Source organism: Vombatus ursinus, unplaced genomic scaffold, assembly GCF_900497805.2.
Source record: "Vombatus ursinus unplaced genomic scaffold, bare-nosed wombat genome assembly UNPS02014773.1, whole genome shotgun sequence".
In the NCBI taxonomy this organism is placed as follows: domain Eukaryota; kingdom Metazoa; phylum Chordata; class Mammalia; order Diprotodontia; family Vombatidae; genus Vombatus; species Vombatus ursinus.
In genome coordinates this window covers 38412800-38435691 of record NW_020954551.1, presented here as the reverse complement: position 1 = coordinate 38435691, position 22892 = coordinate 38412800, and the positions used below count along the sequence as shown (strand labels likewise).

At 43.9% G+C, this 22892-nt stretch overlaps 1 protein-coding gene across 2 annotated transcripts in view; it reads left to right on the top strand.

Annotated features, from left to right (window-relative positions):
- FGD5 (FYVE, RhoGEF and PH domain containing 5) overlaps positions 1-22892 on the top strand; it is a 186629-nt gene that overhangs the window by 102800 nt on the left and 60937 nt on the right. For both annotated transcript variants that reach the window (XM_027863997.1, XM_027863996.1), the window contains exons 4-5: positions 16134-16192; positions 16307-16337. In XM_027863997.1, the coding sequence (XP_027719798.1) occupies positions 16134-16192; positions 16307-16337 (90 nt within the window). The remainder of the gene's footprint in view (positions 1-16133; positions 16193-16306; positions 16338-22892) is intronic.

Genomic DNA, 22892 nt, shown 5'->3' with positions numbered 1-22892 from the left:
TGTATAAAAAAATATAGACTTATAGCATTTATCTACATCTATTTATAAATATATGATATATTTGCATGTATGTACATTATATATTATATGCATATATAATATATAACATATATTTATAAGATATATTATTGAATATATTTTATAATACAATGCATTTATTTCTAGTATACTTATAAATATTTAGATATTAATAAATATAGCATGTGTTACATATATTATAAATAGATATAGACACATGGTAGCTGGGAAGCCGTCCCAGAGGGAAGGTGCTAGCAGCAGTGGACAGGCACGGGAAAGACCTCTTGCAGAAGGTGGGATTTGAGCGGACTCTTGAAAGCCGCCAGGGAAGCCAAGGCAGAAGTAAGGAGGGAATGTGTGAAACGTTGGTGTATCTTCCCTCTCCCTCCCCTATGCAATCTGTTGCCAAGCTTTCTTGATTCTGTTTCCACCAGACCTGTCACCTCTGCGCCCTCCTCTCTCCTCCTACTGCTATCATCTTGGTATACTCCTCGGTCTTTCCCCCCAAACCCTCCCCCCCTCCTAACTTCCCTATTACTACTGAGGGGAGCATTGTTCTCCTAATCCCCAGCCTTGCAATCCAGGAGTCTTCCTCAACTCTTCACTCTTCCTTACCTCCCACATCCAATCCATTGGCAAGGAAGGTTGATTTTTACCTTGCAACATCTCTCAAATCTATCCCCTTCTCTTCTCTGATATTGCCGTCACTCTGGTACAGGCCCTCATCACATCACATTTGTTCTGTTATAATAATAATAATATGTAACACTTACATAGTGCTTATTCTGCGTCAGCTACTGTACTAATTATTTTATAATTATTATCTTATTTAATCTTCACAACAACCCTGGGAGGTAAATTCTATTATTAATCCCATTTAACAGATGAGGAAATCAAAGCAGATAGAGGTTGTGACTTGCCCAAGGTCGCACAGCTAGGAAGTATCTAAGATTTGAACTCAGCCCTTCCTGACTACAGACCTGGTAGCCTGCTGGGGGGTCTGCCTGCTTCAAGTCTCTCCCTACTCTAATCCATCCTCCATTTAGCTGCCAATGTGATTTTCCTAAAGCATAGGTCTGACCATGTCATCCCCATACTCAATAAACTTCAGTGGTTCCCTATCACCTCCAGGATCAAATATGAAATTCTCTATTTGACTTTCAAAGACCTTCATAACCTAGCTCCCTCCTACCTTTCCAGCTTTATCCCACGCCTATACCTCCATTTATTATACAATCTGGCCAAACTGGACAAGTACCTGCCCTCCATGCATGCCTTGTGCTACCTTGGACCTGGAATGCCCTCCCCTAACCATTTCTATTCATCTTTAAAACCCTTCCCAAATGTCATCTCCTTTGAGAAATCTTTCCTGATCTCCCCCACTCCCAATCACTTGTGACCTTTCTCCACCCCAGACTTCCCACACCATTTTGCTTAAACTACTCTTATGCCACTTATCATGCATTATTTCCTATGATAACTCTCCATGTACATGTCAGCTAGATTATAGACTACATTATAAATTATGTAGTGATAGGCATCATTGCTTATCTTAATTTGGTCTCTCTCCTAGCAAGTGCTCCTAGCTCTGGGGCTCGGTACACATTAAATGCTTATATATTTATGAAATATGTATGTATCAAAACCATATACATTTATAAAATCTAATTTGTCCAAATGAAGTGTTTTTGGACCACGTACTGTGTGATAAGCCTATCCCAACTACTGTTGAAGACACAAAAAATGACTCAGACACAGCTCTTGCCTTCAGAAAGCTTCTGTCCTAGTTGGAGAGACAAAACCATGTCAAATGAAATGGTTAATTCAGTTTGACAAGTCTGGTAAATGCACGACACCGTGCTGGGGAATGAATGTAGAAATCTATACCCTGACTGTCCCTATTCTCTGAGAAATTTATAATATAATGGAAGGGAGGACATGTATACAGGTAGGAGATGGGGAGAGGAAGATAGGGGTAAAAGAGAGCTAAGGGAAAGCCTATAAGAAATGGGGGATGAGGGGCAGCTAGGTGATGCAGTGGCTTGAGCACTGACCCTGGAGTCAGGAGGACCTGAGTTCAAATCTGGTATCAAACACTTACTAGCCACGTAACCCTGGGCAAGTCACTTTATCTTGATTGCCTCCAAAAAAGAAATGTGGGATGGAAACTTCATTTTTCCCTAGGAAAAGTCAGGACAGGCTTCCTGGAGAAGGAACAGATAGAGATGGGGTATGAGAGAGTTCATTCCACTCATGGAATATGCATTGAGAAAAGTCATGGAGATGGGAGAGATCAGGATGAGAAAGGAGGAAACAGTCCTACATAGTCCAGTTGGGTTGGAATGTAAGACATGTATGTAAAGGATAAAGTATGCAGTAAAGTCAGACAGGCAGGTAGGAACCAAATTATGAAGGGCTTTGAATGTCAGGCTTAGTAATCTTTGTGTCTTTCAGTAGGCAATAGGGAGCCATTGAACATTCCTGATTAGAGGAACAGCATAATCATACTGGGACATTTGGAAGACTATTCCAGCAGAGGAGTGGAAGATGGATTGGAGAGGGGCTAGACTGGAAACAGAGGGACCAGGGAGGGGGCTATTGCAATAGTCTAGATGAAGAATGAATGGACAAATGAAAACGAAGAAGCATCTGTGAGTCCGGTAGAAATAAAGACCTGAAGTAGGATGGTCATAATGAAAGTGGAAAGATGCCAGAGTTAACACAGATGGAGAAATGACAAGGCTTGAGTAATGACTAAATGGTAAACTGTATGTTAACCCAAAACCATGGGTAGCCAGGAAATTCCACAGGCCAGGAAACTGGGACTTGCCAAGAGCCATGGTCAGGCCAAAGGTCAGAGATCAGGCCAGCAACACATAAGGCACCAGAAACAAAAAGACCTGGAAACTGAGGCAACTTCTGACTCAGACAGAACATCTCCTAGATGTTTCCCAATAGGGCAGGAACCAATTCCAGAACATGGCTGGCCAAAGGCCTGCAGAAGGGAATAGGTGAATCATGTTAGGGAGATGAAGAGAAGGCCAACTTGGTTGGAGTGGGGAGTGTGGTGTCCAAGACAGATTCTGACTCACTGGCTATAAGTACAGCAGGATTTCATAGGAGGGAGAGATCAGTGTGGGCTGAAGGAACCAGGGAGTGAGTGGTTTCTTCCTCCCAGGCAGCCCCTTACTCTAGAATTCAGCCCCTACTGATTTGGTCCATTGGACTTTTCTTCCAGTTGTGCCTGAACCCCAGCTTTCAACAGAATCAAGGATAGTCCCTCCTGGCCCTGTGGCTACCTGCCTCCAGAAAGAGGGATCCCACTGAATCCCCCTTCCAAACAGCCATATCTCATGTCTCAATCTTCCCTTGTGGGAAGTAGAGACAAGAGAGTTTATCTCCAGCAACCTCTACTGAGCTAACTGAGAGGCTTCGTGGGGTCATAGATGAGCTGCCTCTGCGAAGAGAATTAGTCACTCACTTTTAGAAGTCCTGAGGCAGAGAAAAGTGGCCCGCCCTTTTCAGACAGCAAAGGGCAAAATGGGTCGGGGGACATTGTTGCTGCTGTGAGACAGGGACCTGAGCCCAACCCCACAAACACACACACACACACACACACACACACACACACACACACACACAATTTAGGTTGAAGGAAATAGAAAGCAAAAGCAGAGAAAGATGCACAGAGTGAAGGGGAGAAAGAGAGGACAAGAGAGAGAAATAGAAAGAGAGAGGGAGAGAGACAGAGAGAGAAAAGTAGAGAGGGGAATAGAAAGAGGAAAGAAAGAGAGGAGAGAGAGGGAGGGGAGAGAGACACAGAGAGAAATAGAAAGAGAGAGAGAAACAGAGAGAGAGATGGAGGGAGGGAGGAGAGACAGAGAGAGGCAGGGGATAGAAAAGAAAGAGACAGACAGACAGACAGAGACAGACACAGAGAGAGAAGTAGAGAGAGGGGAATAGAAAGAGGAGAGAAAGAAAGAGGAGAGAGAGACAGAGAGAGAGAGAGAAAGAGACAGAGACAGACAGAGAGAGAGAGAAAGAGAGATTGAAATCAAAAGGTTTAAAAATAGAGCCAGTTGTAAATGGAAGCATTCAGAGCCTGGCTGACACATTGGCCTGGACTGACAATGAGTCTGGCTTTCCAGCCTTCTGGGGGCTCTTCAAGGCTGCAGCTGCAGTCGGGAAAATATCAGCCCTCAGGGGAGCACCCTTGCAGCGAGACCTTAGCTAGAGCTACGGTCATTGAGGCCGGAGCAGCTCTCCTGGAGACCGTGCACCCCTCCTCCTTTGCTCAGCTGCCACCTCTTTGGGTCTAGGACACTTTTCACGTGCAGAGAGGCCAGGCTCTCACTGGCTCCCTTCCTTCTTTACTTTTTCCCTTCTTTTTCTTGTATGTTGTCTTCCCTTGTTTGATTGTAACTCCTTGAGAGCAGGTAACGTCCTAATCTTTCTTAACTGTATACCCAGAGCTTAGCTCAGTGCTTGGTACATAGTAAGCATTTAATAAATGTTTGTTGAATTGAATTGTAGTGGTAGTAGAATATTTAGGAAGGAGTAAGATTTATTTGGGTTAGGTTGGAATGAGCTTCAGCCTGGGTCACAGGTCAGTCTGTGCTCCCTGAATTTGAAAAAGTTCTGTCCTTCCTCCCCTGTTATTTGAGGAGGCCTGGCTCTATCTGACCATTGGGGAGGACAGGCTAGCTCCCGGGTAATCTCTGAATATAGTATATGGAGTACTTCCCATAATACTATGCTCTTTCATTTGTAGAATCCTTTATTAATTAGAGTTTGGAAGGTGCTTTCCATATACACATCACCTCCTCTGAACCCCATAGTCTTGAGAGGTGGTTGAGGTAGAGCAGGGATGGGGGTCATTTCTTTACAAAGAAAAAAGCTAAAGCTCACAGGCCCATTCAGGTTCCATAGGCAGTAAGTGGGAAGATGTGAATCCAGTTCTCTGGGCCTATTTCAATGATCTCTCCATTGCACCATGCTGCCTGTCTCTTATGAGAAGGCCACTGTGCTAGGGTTTGGGGTAAGGGAGTGAAAGTAGCGGGGTGCAGGAAAGCAGGAGAAAAAGTATACGAATATGGTCCTTGCCCTCAAAGAGCTTTCTGTTTGCTTAGGGGATCTTAATTATAGATTGTATATTTATAGAATATATATCTATACTTACAGATATATAGATAAATATATCTATATTTATAAAATCTATAATTATAGATAAGAGGCATACAGAGTAGGGAGGCAGACAAGTTTTGGAGTCAAAGGACACAAACTCTAAAATTATCTCTGCTAACAAGTTATGTGACCTTGGTCAGTCACTCGACCTGTCCAGATCTCTGTTGTGTTATCTACAAAATAAGGGGAGAACACTAGCTGATCTTAAGGTCTCTTCCAGTTTGAGAGCTTTGAAACAGGAACACTCTTAAGTCAGCAGCAATCCTAGCTAACATTTATATAGTATTGGAAGGTTTGCATAGCAGTTTACAAATGTCTTCTCATCTTCACAACAACCCTGGGAGATGGGTGCTTTTATTATCCCCATTTTTACAATTGAGGAAACTGAGGTTAAGTGACTTGTCCAGGCTCACACAGCTAATAAGTGTCTGGGGCTAGATTTGAACTCAAGTCTTCCCAACTTGAGACCCAGAATGCTATCTGTTGTGCCACCTAGCTTCCAGCATGAAGTAAAAACCTAATGAGGGGCACAGATGGGAAATTCTCTAGATGAGGGGAAAATACCTATGAGCTGGAGTGGTCAGGCAACGCTTTTAAGAGGAAGGAAGACTGAAATTAGACCTTAAAATATGGGCAGGATTTCAATAAATAGAGAGAAAAAAGCTTTGGATTTGGAGTCAGGGACCCTGAGTTTGAATCCCAGCTTGGCTCCTTACTGTGTGATGTTAGACAAGTCACAACCTCCCTTGGCCTCAGTTTCCCCACCTGTGAACCAAAGTGGTTGGAGTAGCCAATCCTAAAGCCCCCTCCAATTATAAATAGGGGGTCCTGGGAGATGGGAGGACAGGGCATTCTGGACAAGATGAATGATGTGAGCAAAGGTCTGAGAGGTAGAATGGGTATGGCTAGTTCAGAGGATGATAAAAGCAGTCTGGCTGGAGCAGATGGTTAGACAATGGTGTGAGATAAGTTGGTGCCAAATTGGAGAGGTCCTTGAATGCTGGCCAAAGGAATTCAGACTCCCTGTCCATTGTTCTTTTCACTGTGCCATGCTAGAGGCCATAAAGGACTATGAAAAGAGGGCTAAATTTGGAGTCAGAAGACTGGGGTTCAAATCTGCATTCTGTTACTTAGCACCTCTGTGATCTTGGCCAAGACAGAACTTCCCTGGGTCTCTCTTTCCTCACCTGTAAGTTAAGGAGCTTAGACTAGATGACCTCTAAGGTTTTTCCAACTCTTAAGTCTATAATTCTATAATTCCTGAGCTCAGGAAGACACACAGCAAGCTAAGTCAGGGTGCTAGAGCTCAGGACCTTGGACATGGACAGTAAGCAGGTAATAGGACTGGGGCACAGCACAATCTAGGCAGAGGCCCCCTTGAAACGGGCTCATAACACTAAAAGATGCTGGCCTAGTCTTATCTCTTTACTGGGTGGGATTGGTTTCCAGGTCCCATTAATCATTCTGCCTTGCCAGAATCTTTAACCCCCAAATATCCAAAGAGAAGCAGAAAATGAAGGTTAATTCCAAGAGACAAGGGGACATTCTTATCCTTTGAAGAAGCCATAGATTTCACTAGCAGTTTTGGTTTTTGGTTTTTCCCTTTAAATGCAGTGAGACCCAAGGTAAAACCCACCTTGAATCTCCACCTGGGGTAGCCCTGGTCTATTGAAGAGAGTAGACCTGGAAGACTTAGCCTCTTTTGGCTTCCTTTTGTTGAACAAGAAAAAGGAAATACAAGCATTGAGGCCACTGGAAATTGACCTGGAATGGTATGGGTCCCTTTTTGCTTCCAGAAGAAAGAAGGACTATTCTTTACTCACGAAGATAATATGGCACTTGTGAACACAGTGTCAGGTTATAGTGGAAAGAGCACTGGCCTTGGGGTCCGCAAGCATGAATCCAAGCCCTGGTTCCAATATGTTAGCTGCATGACCCTGCGCAGGTCACCTCTCCTTTCTGAGTTTCTTTTTTTTTTATCTGTAAAATGAGGGTGTTGGGCTGGTCTCTAAGGATCATTCCAACTCTAGCTAGAGATTATGCTCCTTAGTGGACATTGGGCAGTGAGTGAGATCACACGTTCACTGATTTAGAGCTGGAAGGAACCTTGCTGTTGATCTAGTCTAATCCCTTCTTTTAACAGATGAGGGCACTGAGGCCCTGAGAGATTTAATAATTTAATCTCTAAGTGACCCCAGGTCACACAAGTAGTCAGTGGCAGATCTGGGATTTGAACCCAGATTCCATGATTCCAAGTCATCACTCTCTACTGGACTCATTGGGGATGTAAAGACAAGATGGAAAATAATCTCTGCCTTCAGGGAGCTGGCATTCTACTAGTGGGTTAAAACACATAAACAGACAAGTTTAGACATGATTATTTGGCAGGAAGAGCAGAGTACTGATTCCTAGGAGGGCCAGTAAAGGCTTCCTGTAGGAGGTGGCATGTGAGCTGAGCCTCTAAAGGAAGCCAAGTATGCTAAAAGTCAGAGGTGAGGAGGAAGTGCATTCCAGGCAGAGTGGGGGCAGGGGAAGACCATGACAAGGAAGGCATTGAACTGAGAGAGAGAGAGAGAGAGAGAGAGAGAGAGATTGATGGGTTTGAGAAACCAGCTTGGCAATCCCATAGACCAGTTTGGATAAAATATATAACCCATGAAAGGGAGTAATATGCAATGTGCCTTGAAAGGTAGGCTGGAACTAGACTCTTAAAGACTTTCAATGTCACCTTGAGGAGTTTACATCTTATCCTAGAGCCAATAGGAAGCCAATGAAGGTTCTTGAGCAGGGGAGGTGATATGGTTAAATGTGTGCTTTAGGAAGGTGATTTTGGGGTGGCTTTGTAGAGGCATGGGTTGGAGAGGAGAGAGACTAGAACCTGAGAGTAGTTAGGAAGCTTTTTCAATAGTCCTTGAGAGAGGTGATGAAAGCCTAAACCAGAAAGGTGGCTATGGGAGTGGGGAGAAGGGAGCAGACACAAGAGATATCAAAGTAGAATCAAGCAGATTTGGCAATTAATTGGATGGGGATGGGGAGGATGGTGAGTTGAGGATTGCATCAAGGTTGGGTAACTAAGATAATATATGTAAGGTCTTTTGCAAACCCATAAGGTGCTATCCAAATGTCATCATCATTATCACCATCATCATCACCATCATTATTGTTATTAGCGGTGATGGTGGTTTTCTAGACAGAAATAGAGATGTTAAAAGGAAGTGCAGATTTACAAGATGTGCTTGTGAGTCTTTTTTTGGACATGCAGAGTTTGAGATACTTTACATCCAGGTAAAGAGGTCCGATAGGATATTTGTGACAAGGAAGTGTAACTCTAGAGAAAGGGGGGAACTATATATGTTTGTCTCTGTTAACTTGTTACTGGCCTGAAAACCAAATGACTTTCCTCCTTCCATGAACCCCCAACCCACTCCCTGGCCTTGGGGTAAATAAATCATAGTCAAAACAAAACCATAAACATATATTTCCTAGGACTCGAGCATAGGAATAAAGCTGAAATATCAAAGTGAAACTTGGCCTAAGCCCAAGTGACCTTGGACAAATCCTTTTTTCTCTCTGGGCCTCAGTTTCCTACTCTGTAAAATGTTAGGTTTGTTCTCACGACTAGGTGATCTCTCGGGTTCCTTCCTGCTCCAGGTCCTATGATGTTATGAATAGTTTAGCTGAGGCTCAGAAAAGGAAGCCCTGGCTGGAACATGGGGTGGGAGTGGGGGGTTGTGAGGAGCTCTACCTCCTCCCTTCCAAGAGGTGACTTCTGTTGCTATCATGGGAAGGTGACGGGTACTAGGATGAAAAATTAGGTCTCTCTACTGTGACTTCCGTCACTGAAATACCAAATAGTCACTGAGCCTGTCCTGAATACCAAGAAGGAAAGGATGTGTTCTGCCAGAAGAGGGTGGCAAGGTGGGCTTGGGGATTCTTCCATCTGACTGCTGACTTGGCTTTTCATGTGGTGTTGGAGCCTAAGCTTGACAACACCATCCCCGATCCCCTTCCCCCACACCCTTGGCCCTAGGATCAAAGACATGAAGCTAGAAGAGACCTCAAAAGCCAAAGAGTCCATCCGCTTTATTTTATCAGACCCAGAAAGTGAGACCCAGAAAGGTCAAGTGTCACAAGGTCAAATTTGAACCCAGGTCTTATGCCTCCAAATTCACTGCTCTTTTCTAGTGTACTAATGCTACAACTCTCTAAAATGTGCCTTATGCATATTCTCTACTTCCTCCATGATGGTTTCATTACCTGAGATTTCTTTTCCCCTCCATCTACCCAATCAAACCCTAAAGATTCTTGACTCTCACATATTATGATGTAATAGTAATAGCAATAATGATAGTGTGTAAGAGTTGAAAGCAACCTTGGAAATCATCCAGTGTAACCCCCTTGTCTTATACCTGTGGAAACTGAGGCCCATGAAAAAGAAGTGACCTGTGGGCAGCTAAGTGATATAGTGGCTTGGAGTCATGAAGACCTGCAGTTCAAATCAGGCTCAGACACTCACTAGCTGTGTGACTTAACCCCAGTCTGCCTCAGTTTCCTCCTCTAACTCCAAATCCAGCCCTTTTCCCACAGTACACTACTCCCTGAATCATCTTCTAATTAAGCAGCAAGGTACCATAGTAGATTGAGCACTGATCTGGAGCCAGAAAAAGCTGAGTTCAAATCCTGTCTCAGACACTTACTAGCTATGTGACTACTTAGCCTCTATCTGCCTCAGTTTCCTCATCTGTAAAATGGGGAATAATAAGAGTACCCACCTCCTGGGGTTGTTGGGAGGATTAAATAAGATAACACAAATAAGTAAGGGAAAAAATATGTTAGGCACACTTTTAAATTTAATTTGAATTAATATTTTCTCCATCACTTTCTTAAGTCTAAAAAATCAACAAAACAATAAATCAAGCTCTGATTTGTCATATTTTCTGATTTTTGAGGTGTAAATACACTGAACATTTAATAATCAGTTCTCCGCCAGCAAAAGGTGACTCCAGGATACCCCTGGAGATACACCCACAGATATACCCACAGACCCAGACATTTCATTCCACTTTTGGAATCAGAAGGCCTGTTTTGATCCTAGTTCAGTTACGACCTTTGTGACTATCTGCCAATCACTTACCTTCTTTGATCCTATTTTTCTTTTCTATAAAATAAGGGACAGCTAGGTAGCTCAGTGGATAGAGTGAGTGTCAGGCCTGGAGTCAGGAAGGACTCATCATCCCAAGTTCCAGTCTGACCTCAGACACTTCCTAGCTATGTGACCCTGGGAAAGTCACTTAGCCCTGTTTGCCTCAGTTTCCTCATCTATAAAATGAGCTGGAGAAGGAGATGGCAAGCCACTCCAATATCTTTGCCAAGAAAACCCCAAAATGGCATCACAGAAACAACTGAACAACAACAAAATCCCTTTTAATTCTAGATGCTCCCATCCCATGCCACTGACCTCTGGAGGATTCTGGGAGGCAGCGAGGGTACTATTGAGTGAAGATGACCCTTTTGGGAGACCAGCCCAGAGAAGATGGGTGGGGTGACATGAGAGCTGACTTCAAGTACCCCAAGGCTGTCCCCTGAAAGAGGGTTTATCCTAATCTTGTTTGCCCCAAAGGGCAGACCTGAGAGGAATATGGAGAACTTGCAGAGAAATGGATTTCAGTCCCATGTCAGGAAAGGATTATTAACAATTAGAGCTATACAAAACCACGGGACTATTATCAATACTATCTGGTTCTCATGTTGTCCCCTCTCAAAGGGGAAATAATAGCCCCTTTCCTCCTTCCTTGCAGGCTCGTTGTAAAGCCCAAATGAGGTCATTCTTATTACCAGCATGGTACTTTATGCTCTGAGCATCACCTCTAATATCCACTTTGTTATTGGGTCTTCAGTTTAGAACCTATTAGTCAGGTGAGGCAGGAGTCATTACCCTCATTTGACAGATGAGGAAATTGGGGCTCAGACAGAGGTAGAGTGGCAGCATCATTTTTGGGAGGATGAACTATATATAGAAAAGGGCAAACAGAATGTTAGAAAGACATCATTATCATCATCACTACCAAAATAACCACCATTTATATAGCACATGAAGGTTTGCAAAGCACTTTACAACTATTATCTCATCCAATCCTCACAACAACCCTGGGAGATATGTGCTGTTATTATTATTGTTATCCCCATTTTACAGATGAGGAAACTGAGGCAGATAGAGGTTAAATGACTTGCCCAGGGCCACACAACTAGTCTGAGGCAGGATTTAAATGCTGGGCTTTTTGACTCCACCCACTGAACCACCTAGACCGAATAAAGGAGTCAGAAATGTTGAATGTTGGAGGAGGGGTTGGGGGAGAGGAAATGATAGCTGTTTTCAAGTATTTGAAGGGCTATTGTTTAGACAAGGGATCTGATTTATTTTTATTTGACCAGAAAGTCCAGAATTAGGAGCAGTGGAGGGAAGTCACATAGAGGCAGATTTCTACTTAACATATGGAAAAACTACCCAGCATTCAGATGTGTACAGAGGTGAAATGGACTGTCTCAGGAGACAGTGGGTCAATGGAGGTCTCCAAATGAAAACTCAATGAACCTTCTTGGGGGATGTCATGGAGGGAGTTTCTGTTGGGGTACGGGTGAGACTAAACGACTGATCACTGCTTTAATTCTGTAATCCTGTGACTTACCCAATGCCACACACCACACATCCCTAGTGGAATGAAGGATACAAAAGTCAACTCTCTTGATTTCTGTCCAGTCCCCTTTTCCCTCTACCATGGATTTTCGGGGTCCATTACCGTCTCCCTGAGAAAGACCAAAGCTCTTCTAGCAGGCTCCCAGCTGTCCCATCTGATAACCGGGGAGAGGGGGGGTCAGAGGAGCAGCGGCCTTGGCCCTGACCTGGACCAGTCACCTCTCCAGGGCTGGCCCGGTGCACATGGCCCAAGCCGGAATGCACTAGGCGCCGGAGGACAAAGAGGAGATAATGAGATCGGGCACACACAAAGAGGGTGGCTGCCGACCTGATTGAAATACACGGCTTGGCCTTTGTTTGAGAAACCTGATAGCAAGAGACCCCCCTCCAGACCACCCCACGCCCTCCTGGGGGAGGAGGCCCCTCCGTTCCCAGAAGTCTGTCTCTGGACACTGTCGTCAGTCTTGGAGTTCATTTCCTGGTTAAACAAACAGCAATAAAATAACTCAGGGAGGGCAACGCCTAGAGACACCGTCTCAGAGCTAGCCCTACACGGCTCACGTGACCTCCCACTCGGGTCTTTTGCTGTGGGTCTAGGGAAAGACACATTAATCATGGATGGAGTCACAAAAGCAAGATCCTCTGTATACAGAAACGAGGGAGGGACTGGGGCGTGCCCAGGAGGACCACCCAGAACCAGCCTCTTTGGCACTAGCAGGCTTGGCAACAGATGGCCCCCTTTCACTGGGGACGTGCAAAGTGACCTGTGCCAGGGTGGGAAAATAAAGCTCAGGGTCATAGCCACTCCTGATGGGCCGGCGGGAAAAAGATGGAGCAGCTGAGCCTCCTGACATTCTCTGTCAACTTCTCTGGCAGGCACCAGCCTGACTTCACATAGGTGCACTCCCACTTTGAGAAAACCTAGCATATGAACCTGCCAGCTGGACAGAAGGATCCTAGAACGTCAGAGAGCAGGGAAAGAGGGATACAAGACCGACATAGGCTGGGCTCCTTACCCAGGGACACACTGGGCAAGCCACTTAAATACTCTACTACGATTTCCTTATTCGTATGCATTATGGTTCTGATGTTCTTCTGGATAAGATTGGGTGGTCCATGCCCTCCCATCTTACAGAGTAGGAAACTGAGGGTCCGAGAGACAGAGAGGGAGAGAGCACATTCACGAAGCATTTACTTTGTGCAGTCACTGTGCTAAGTGCTAAGATATAAAATATAAGCAAGTAAGACAGAAAAGAAAGTGAGTGACAAGAATTTAGATCTCCCGACACCTAGACCTGTCATTCTTGCACTACACCATTGTGCTTCCATCTCTCAGTCTCTATTATGTACTTATCCACACAAAGGGATTCAACCTCTATATTAACAGCTAATGTATACCAATAGCAGCCAGATATAACAAAAGCTAGATCTATAAATATGTGTGTATGTATGTATCTATCTATCTATCTCTGTAACTAGCAATCATTCATACATGGATGATTGCAAAGGCATTTATTATGCACTTACTGTGTGCTAAGCACTTTGCTAAGTGATGGTTCCTGCCCTCAGGGATTCTAATAGGGGAAGGGTGGCTAGAGTAGGGTTTGGGTATAGTTGACTGGATGACTGCTTTCAGAGCCAGAGTCAGAAAGCTAGGGCAAAAGGATGATAGCATGCACAGCAATCTGCCATGAGGATACCCAGAGAATGGCGTGGTGGGTCTCTGTCCAGGCTAGATCTGGTGACTACTCATCACTAAGAAGCCCAGGGTCCAGGGCAGGTTCTAGGGGTGCCAGGGAGGAGGTGGAGGCTGGAGCGCAGGAGCGTGGATGGAACGGTCTATAGTGTCCAGAAGTCCGAGGGGCCGTCTTGCCCAAGATGGGGTAGAGGTGGGGTTTTTGTCCTCAAGTTGAGGAACTAGGAGCAGTAGGTGAAATTTGCAAGGGTAGATTCAGGTTTTATGTAAGAAAAAGCCTCCCAACAATTGAAAGTGGTTAGGGACACCACAAAAATTAGAGCTTCGTTGAAGCTCTTCAGACAAAGATTAGAGGGCCATCTAATTGTTGGAGAAGTCATTCTTTTTCCTCTTAGACCCTCTGATCAGACTGTCAGTGATTTCCGTTTACACGTCATAAGGTTCCTTCAAGCATCTGCCCTGCCCCCTATCCTGGTGCATTTAACTAACATAGCACTCAATTTACAAAGATTTTATTTATGGGTATTGATTTGGGGGGAGCCTGTCTGTGGCACAAAGCAAAGTCCATTCACAAAGGATACACAGTTTAAAGTTCCAGAAAGACTTCCTGTGAGGGTTGCAAATACAGTAGCTAGACGGTGAGCAGAGAACTGTTGAATCATATTAAATTTCAGTGGGGATGGAGGCAGAAAAGTGCCATTACCCTCAGAAGCCAGAGAAGAAAGTCCCTTCCCTTTCATTGGGCTGTTTAGGACGCTAAGATTTAAAGGCAAAAGAGACCTTAGAGATCCTTAAATCCAACACCCTCATTTTACAGATAAGGAAACTGAGTCCCAGAGACAATAAGGGATTTGTCCCCAAGGAGCAGAACTAAAACAGCTCTTATTGATGATATTGCTACTTACAGCTCCCTTATTGGAAACAGAGAGAAAAGATACAGGACATGGGAGATGTCATGGAAACCAGAGACCTGTTCATGACAGAGGATAAAGGCTTTTGGGCATCTTGATGGCACAGTAGACACAGCACTCGGCCTGAAGTCAAGAAGACCTGAGTTCAAATCCAGCCTCAGACATTTATTATGTAACCTTAAAATGGGGATTGTAATAGCCCCTACCTCTCAGAGTTGTTGTGAGGATTAAATGACATAATAATTGTAAAGCACTGAGCACAGTGCCTGGCACATCGTAAGCACTATATAAATGTTAGCTGTCATCATTATTTTACCAATCTGCTTTGCTGGAGTAATGAAAAGAGCCCTGGATTTGGAGTCAGGGCTCTGGGTTCTGGTCCCACTAAGTATGAGACCTTAGGCAAATTCTTTAACTCTTCTTGGCCTGGGTTTTATCATCTATAAAATAAGGGACTAGAGGCAAAGAGTCACAACCCCATGGACCATAGCTATCCATGGAGTTTTCTTGTGCAAAGACACTGGAGTGGTGTGTTATTTCCTTCTCCAGTGGATCCTTTTGTCAGACAATCAGAGGTTAAGTGACTTGCCCAGGGTCACACAGCTAGGAAGTGTCTGAGGCCAGATTTGAACTCAGGTCTTCCTGACTCCAGGCCCAGTGCTCTATCCACTAAGCCACCAGCTGCCTCAACCTCCCATTTACACTCTACAGTTTTTCACTGGTGGTCTTCCTTATAAGAATGGGAGCTCTTTGAAAGCAGGGACTGTGCCTTGCTGGATAAATGTTTCTTGACTGACTCTAAGGTTCTTTTTAGAGCTAAATCTCTGATTCTGCTGTAGTGTACCTTGGTCAGACCAACTCTCCTGTATTGTACCTAGTTAGGGCACCACTTTTTAATAATGGTCATTGAGAAGCGGGACACAATCCAAGGATGGTGAAGAGGTGGGAGATTTTTGTCAAGTAAAGATTCATGGAATGAACTGGAGATGATTTGCTGAGAGAAGGCTTGATCGCCGGGCTTGGTGGTCTGGGGGGTACGTGAAGTCTCTCCTCAGATATGAAAGGCCATAGAGGAATCCGTCCTGACTTGTTCTACTTGGTGTCAGAGAATAAAAGTAGGAACCATTAGGGAGTAGGACGAGGAAGGGGGAAGAAGCTGCTTTCAGCTCAATGTAAGGAAAATTCTTAACTACTAGAGCAGTCCCAATGTGGAATGCAATGCCTAGGAAAGTAGTAGATTCCTCTTCACTGGAGGATTTCAAGCGAATGTTGGAGACCAATTGTCAAAGACATTGTTGAAAGGATCATTGATCAGGAGCCATTTGCCATCGATGGACATCGAGGTCCCCAGATCTGAGATTCTGCGAATTCCCAATGATAACCTCCCTCAGTGGTCCTTTTCAACTCAGAAGAACATACTGCCTCTGTGATGACTGGTATTCATCCTCTAAAAAGAATTTGGGTTGATAATCCTTGAGAGACCAAGGGATCCTCTCCTGCTGAAAACATGTCAGCCTGCCTTGGTTCTATCCTGTAGACATGTGAGCTCAGTGATGGCATCCCCCTACCCTACCTGCCATCCCTCATTAACATCCGCTGTTTCTGCTTGTCTTCTTTTTTTCTCCAACAGAAGGAAGGACAATCCCGAGCTTATATCATCGCTCAGGAGCTGCTGTCTTCGGAGAAAGCGTGAGTGTCCCAGTGGCTGACTGGCCTTGAACTTGTAAATAAAACATCACCTCAGCCTCAGTCCAGCCCTGGCTGACTGGATGGGAATTAATGCAACTCTCTCTCCTTCCACAGATACGGTCAGGTGCTGCAACACTTAATGCTGGTGAGTAAATCACTTTAATTACCCAAACCTAATTGCCCTTTCACTAGGCTGTCTTATAAGAAGTAGAAAAGAGGTAAGAAGACAGAGGTGAATTCTATTAGTACAGGGATGATGGTGGCCAAATGTTCACTGAGGCATCTCAGGAAATCCTGTCTCCTAGTAAACGGAGGTTATGTTAGGGAGAAAAGTAACTTGGAGCTCTTCATAGGAGGAGAAAGCTTTCCTGGTTTTGAGCCTTGTCAGCAGGATTGTTGTAAAAATCAAATGAGATAACATTTGTAAAGTACTTTGCAAACCTGTGCTATATAAATTTTATTATATTATCATTATTGTCATTATCATTATTTGCAATTGAAGAGAGAAAATAGTTGAATACCAGTGGGCCATTTCTACATATGAGCTAAGTCATATACAATGGCCTTGGCACTGGCCATTCCCCATTCTTGGAATAAATGCCCCTCTACCTCATGTAATTCTTTGCTTCCTTTAAGACTCAAGTCAAGTACCACCTCTTATGAAAATCCTTTCTTGACTCCCCCTCCAATGCAACTAATTTTTATTTATTTGGTATTTATTCTGCATGTACTTATATATATATAGTATATGTTTTATATGTATGTGTTTATAGATATCTATATCTATAAATATCCATGTGTCTATATCTATCTATAGGTATCTATAGATATAAACACACACACATATATATGTGTGTGTATATATATATATATAATATATATATATGTCACACACATATATTGAGAGAGGGAGGGAGAGGGGGAGAGAGGAAGAGAGAGAGAGATTGAGAGAGATATTGAAGAGACAGCTAGGTGGCACAGTGGATAGAGCACCGGCCCTGGAGTCAGGAGGATCTGAGTTCAAATCTGGCCTCAGACACTTGACACTAGGTGTGTCGAGTCACTTAATCCTGCCTCTTCTGAGGGAGCCCTGGGCTGTCACTTAACCCTGATTGCCTCACAAAAAGAGAGAGAGAGAGAGAGAGAGAGAGAGAGAGACATGTCTTCCTTGATAGAGGCTAAGCTCTTTGAAGGCAGGGGCTGTTTCCTTTTTGTCTCTGTATTTCCAGTGCCAGTCACAATGGCCAGCATACAATAGGCACTTAATAAAATGCTTGTTGATTAATTGATTAATAGATTTATCACATTAGATGGACCATGGGATCACAGGATTTAGAGTTGAGAGTAATCTTATAGTGTTATCTAGTCCCTACTGCAGATTTTACTGATGAAGAGGTTTTTAGCTCTTCTCTCTGGTCCATGAACTTGGTTTTTCGTAAATATTTTGAGAACAATTTCAATACACTTGGTTTCCTTCTAATCTTGTGTGTTTGCTTTATGCATTTAAAAACCTTATTCTGAGAAGGAGTCCGTAAGCTTCAGCAGATAGCCAAGGAGATCCAGGACACAGAAGAAGTTAAGGGTCCCTACCATTTCTCAGGGTTACACAGATAAATCACACAGCCAAGACTAAAACCAAGATCTTTTGACTCTTAATTGAATTCCTCTCACATAGTTGGGAGTGTGAACTTTGGAAAAATGTCAGTGGCCAAATGTGGTGATGGGAGGAAACCCACTCCCCAGTGTGTCCAATAAATTCGCAGGGACCTCACAGGAAACTCAGTTATAAAGTTGGCTTCAGAAACAAAGCAGAGCTGGCCCAGGGTGCCAGAGGAGAGTCTGAACACATCTGTTAACTTGATGGGAAGGAGGTGCCAAGCACTGGAGCAGGAGTTCTCAGAAGAGGGTCTGCCAGGGGTCATAGTCATGAAATAACAACTTCATATTTCTGTTTCTGGCTTGAGTTAATAATTTACTAAGAATCAAGCAGTCCTTAGCAAACATCTAGTCCCCCTGCGCTTAACAGATAAAGAAGCTGAGGTGCTGAAATTTGTACCAGAGAATTCAAATAATAATAAAGAATAATAACAAACGACATCTGCAAAGTACTTTAAGGTTTGCACAATGCTTTACAGATGTTATCACATATAGAATAATAACCCTGAGAGGTAGTTGCTATTATCATATACATTTTACAGATGAGGAAACTGAAGCTGAGAAGTTAAGTGACTTACTTAAGATCACACAGCTAGTAAGTGAAGGAGCCAGGACTTGAACAACCCAGGTCTTTGGACTCCACGTGGCCTTCTATGACACCCCACCTTATCTCAGGCTAGTATGTCTTAATGGCCATCTGTCCATTTGTGCTGGCATGTTGTTGTTTGTTTATTTGTTTTTTAAAACCAAAGTGAAAGCTGTCTAGGAGAGCTTTGGCTGCACCCTAGTGGTGCATCAATTGACCAGTCAAAAAGAATATATTTAATGGATTTGTCCAGGGTAGTTTCAAAGGGGTCTCCCAGGCTGGGTCATACAGGGATCTGTGGAAGGAACTGGAGAAGGGAAGACTTGGCAGATGCATGATAGATGAGCTCAAGTCTTTGAAGGGCCATGATGTGGAAGAGGTTTTGGGTTGGTTCCTGGACAGGAGAAATGGGCAGAAGTTATGAAGAGGTAGACTTAGAGTTACTATCAGGAAACGTTTCCTAACAATCCAATAGTGGCATGGGCTGCCTCAGAAGAGGGACACTAGCTGTGTGACCCTGGGCAAGTCACTTAACCCTGACTGCCTCACACACACAAAAAAGGAAGAAAGTGGGCTCTCCCTTCCTAGAAATCTTCAAGCAGGGACCAGATGACCCCTTGTTATGATGGCAGAGGGCCACCTGTGTGCCCAGCCCCTGTGCCCTGGGTCCTGGGAGGGAGACATCTGGGCAGGTATTTGAGACTCCAAGATCCTATTGTGGTCTGAGCACCTCGTATCCACCCAGGCCTGTGCTTGCTATAAGAGTGACAAAAAGAAAGATATAGTCCAGGCCTTTGAGCAAGGGATTCACTTTCTGGTCAAAGAGATAAGACCTGTAAGCTGGCATGGAGCTGCCAGGGGAAATTAAGGGACAAGTGCTGTGGGATTGACTGCAGAGTTCAAAAAAGAAAACTCTGCCTATGAAGTATCCGGAGAAGACTTCACAGAGCAGGGCCCATGAATTTGATCTATTTATTTATTTGTTTGCTTGCTTACTATTTTGATCATTGTATTTCAATGTAACTGGTCTCCTTTGTAATCGTATGCATTTTATTTTGTGTGTTTAAAAACATGGTTCTGAGAAGGGGTGCAGAGGCTTCACCAGGTTGACTGCCATCGGGGTCTAGCACACACACACACACACACACATATAAGAATCCCTATATAGAGTAATTACAGCATTTCTGAGTTAAAAGAAACCTCAGCCACACTATATCCAAACCACACCTGAAAAGGATCCCCATTATGATATATCTAATAAAAGGTCATTCTGCTTAAAGACCTTCCTTAAAGGGGATCCCAGGGCAGACTACTCCACTTTAGCATCACTTCAATTATTAGAAAGTTTTTCCTGACATCAAACTTCAATTTGCCTTTTTTTTTGTAATTTTCCCCTATATGCTCCTAGTTCATCCCACTGAGGCCAAGTCCTTCAAATCCTTTAAGACAGCTAGCTCTCATGTTTCCTTCTCCTCTACCTCTCCTCTAAGCTCAACATTTCCAGTTCCTTCAGCCCCATGCCATGGACCCAAGGTCCTTCATCACCTCAGCCCAACTTCTCAAAATGTGGCGTCCAGAACTGGTCCTGGTGTTTGTCCAGAGATGTGCTCTGGTCAGGGCAGAGCAGGGTGAGACTAGCCCCTGATTATTGCTGGAAGCTTTGCCTCCCTAAATGAAGCCCACGGTCACACAACCTTTTGGGGGACTGCCATTTCACTCCATCGACTCATCTTGAGCTTTGAGTCCTTTGAAGCCATTGTCCATGTCTTACACTTCTGTATCACATGCCCCATAGCACCTCGCACAGGACTAGGCACACAGACATATCTGCTAATAGAACTGCTGTCCTCCAAATCGCTGAAGATCATGAACCTGGAGACATAGAATCATAGATTTAGAGCTGGAAGGGACTTTGGAAGCCAATGAGTCCAACCCTTCATTTTGTACATGAGGAAACTGAGGCTGAGTCAAGTGACTTACTCAGGATCACATAGCTGGTAATTGTCTAAGGCAGGATTGGAACTTGGGTCTTCCTAACTCCATGCCTAGCACTTTGTACTTGGTATCTTTGATTCTTACCTGACATCTGGCCCCTCCTCTCTTCCCACTGCAGTTCCTCATATCTTCTTGCCTTTGTTATTGTTTAGTTGTGTCTGACTCTTCATGACCCCATTTAGGGGTTTTCTTGACAAACATGCTGGAGTGGTTTACCATTTCCTGCTCCAGCTCATTTCATAGATGAGTATACTGAGGCAAACAGGTTTAAGTGACTTTCCCAAGATCATACAGCTAGTGGAGTTTACTTGCCAAACATACTGGAGTGGTTTGCTATTTCTTTCTCCAGCTCATTTTATAGATGAGGAAACTGAGGCAAACAGAGGTTAAGTGACTTGCCCAGGGTCACACAGCTAGAAAGTGTCTAAGGCTGGATTTGAACTCAGGTCTGGCTCTCTATCCACTGTACCACCTAGCTGCCCTCTTCTTGCCTAGATTATTCTAATAGCTTCCTAACTGTTCTTGCTGCTTCCAACTGACCTCCTCTCTAATCCATCCTTCATGTCCATTAGATTGCAAACTCCTTGAGTATAGGGACTGTCTTTGCCTCTTTTTGTGTTCTCAGTGCTTAGCACAATGCCTGGTACATAGTAGGAGCTTAATAAATGTTTATGGACTGAATGATGTTGCTAAGTAATCTTCCTAATATACCACAATGATCACATCACTCCTCGCATCAAATACCTTCAAAGTCTCCCCATTTTCTCCCAAATACAGTTAAAGCTCCTGACCTTAACATTCAGGACCCTCCACACTCAGGAGACAACCTGTAGTCTCATATAATTCCCCTTCACTTATCTTTTGTTCCTGCCAAATGGGGCTGCTCGACTTTCTGTACTCACACCTTACCCTCTCCCATAGGTAAGCCATGCCTCCCATCCCTCATACTTAGAGCAGACTCCCCTTCCTTCCCACTCTATTTGAACAAGTCACTCTCTTTCTTCAAGGTCTAATTCCACATTTATCTCCTCGAAGCCTTCCCTAATATCCCTCTCCATCCCTTAGGTGAAAAAGATCCCTCCTTGATAAATTCCTCCTTACATTTCCCCTGGCTCTGCTTTGTCCCTGTTCCATTCTACCTTGTACAGTAATTCACTGGGTACTTGTAGTATCCCTACCCCTTCCCTTTTGGACTGTCACCTCCTCGAAGGTAGGGATGGTGCCATTTTTTCATGTTTTCATTCCTAGCTCCCTGAGAGGCACCATCATGCAGAAAGAGCCTCGGAGTCAGGAAGACCTGGGTTTAAGTCTTTGGTCTGATGCCTCCTGGCTCTGTGCCCCAAGGCAGGACACTTAATCCCTCAGTGCCCCATGAAATGCTCTACAACCCTAAATTTTAGAACATCAGTAGCCTCCACTGGTGGGGGGCTTTCTTACCAGAAATCCTCTAAACCAATGAAAGCACACATCTAGACAACTCTCCTCCCCCTCCAAAAAAATGCCCAGTATGATGTCTTGTACACAGTAGATCTTTAAATATTTACTGAACTGAATAATAGTTGTTCAATAAGTTTTTATTGAATTGAATCAAGTTAGTTTGTATTAAATTGAATTGTATTGTGGCTACAGTTAGCACCTACACCTTGGAATAATTCTAAAATCTGAGAAGTCAGTATCCATAAGAACAATCATCAGAAATGAGATTACAGGTCCAGTCAAGGAGGGCATTGTTCAGTGAGAAGGGAACATGGCAGATGACGGCCAGCCAAAGGTCCTAAGTCTGCTCTTCAGAAAGAGAGCCTAAAACTAAATAAATAAATAATTAGGAAAAAAAAAAAAAGGAAAGAGAGCGTAGAATGGAGGGAGTGTTGGACATGGAAGCTGGCAAGGTAGCAAGTCCACAGGCAACTTCCAGCCCCCTCCTGGAAGATCTGTTTAAGAAGGCTGGGAAATGCATTCTCTCTTTCCCTCTCCCCTAACCCACCTACCTCCCTTTGCTTCTGAGCTGGCAGCTGCATCCAAGGGCCAGGTCTTTTGTTTTACAAGTTTGCTAAAAGGGTTTTTACTTAGAAACATTCATGTGTGTTTGCATTGCTTCCTTCCACTTGGAAAAGACTTTGAAACCACTAGTAACACATAAAAAAAAAACTAAAAAGAAAGAAATCTATAAAGTTCCCCAACTCATACGCTAGTTATGGGAAATTTTCTATCAAACTCTATTTATCTGTGTTGGTGCTTATGGGGGAAAAAGGGCAGCGATCTCCTGATGCAACCACCCTGTTCTTAGTCCCTCTGAAAAGGAGATACTTTAACAACAGGGGAAACACCTGGATTTCAACTTAGACTACTGACATTAGAAGACATATTCTCTCTCTCTCTCTCCTTCCTCTGTCTCTGTGTCTCTGTGGGTGTGTGTCTCTGTCTGTCTGTCTGTCTGTCTGTCTCTCTCTCCCTCCCTCCTCT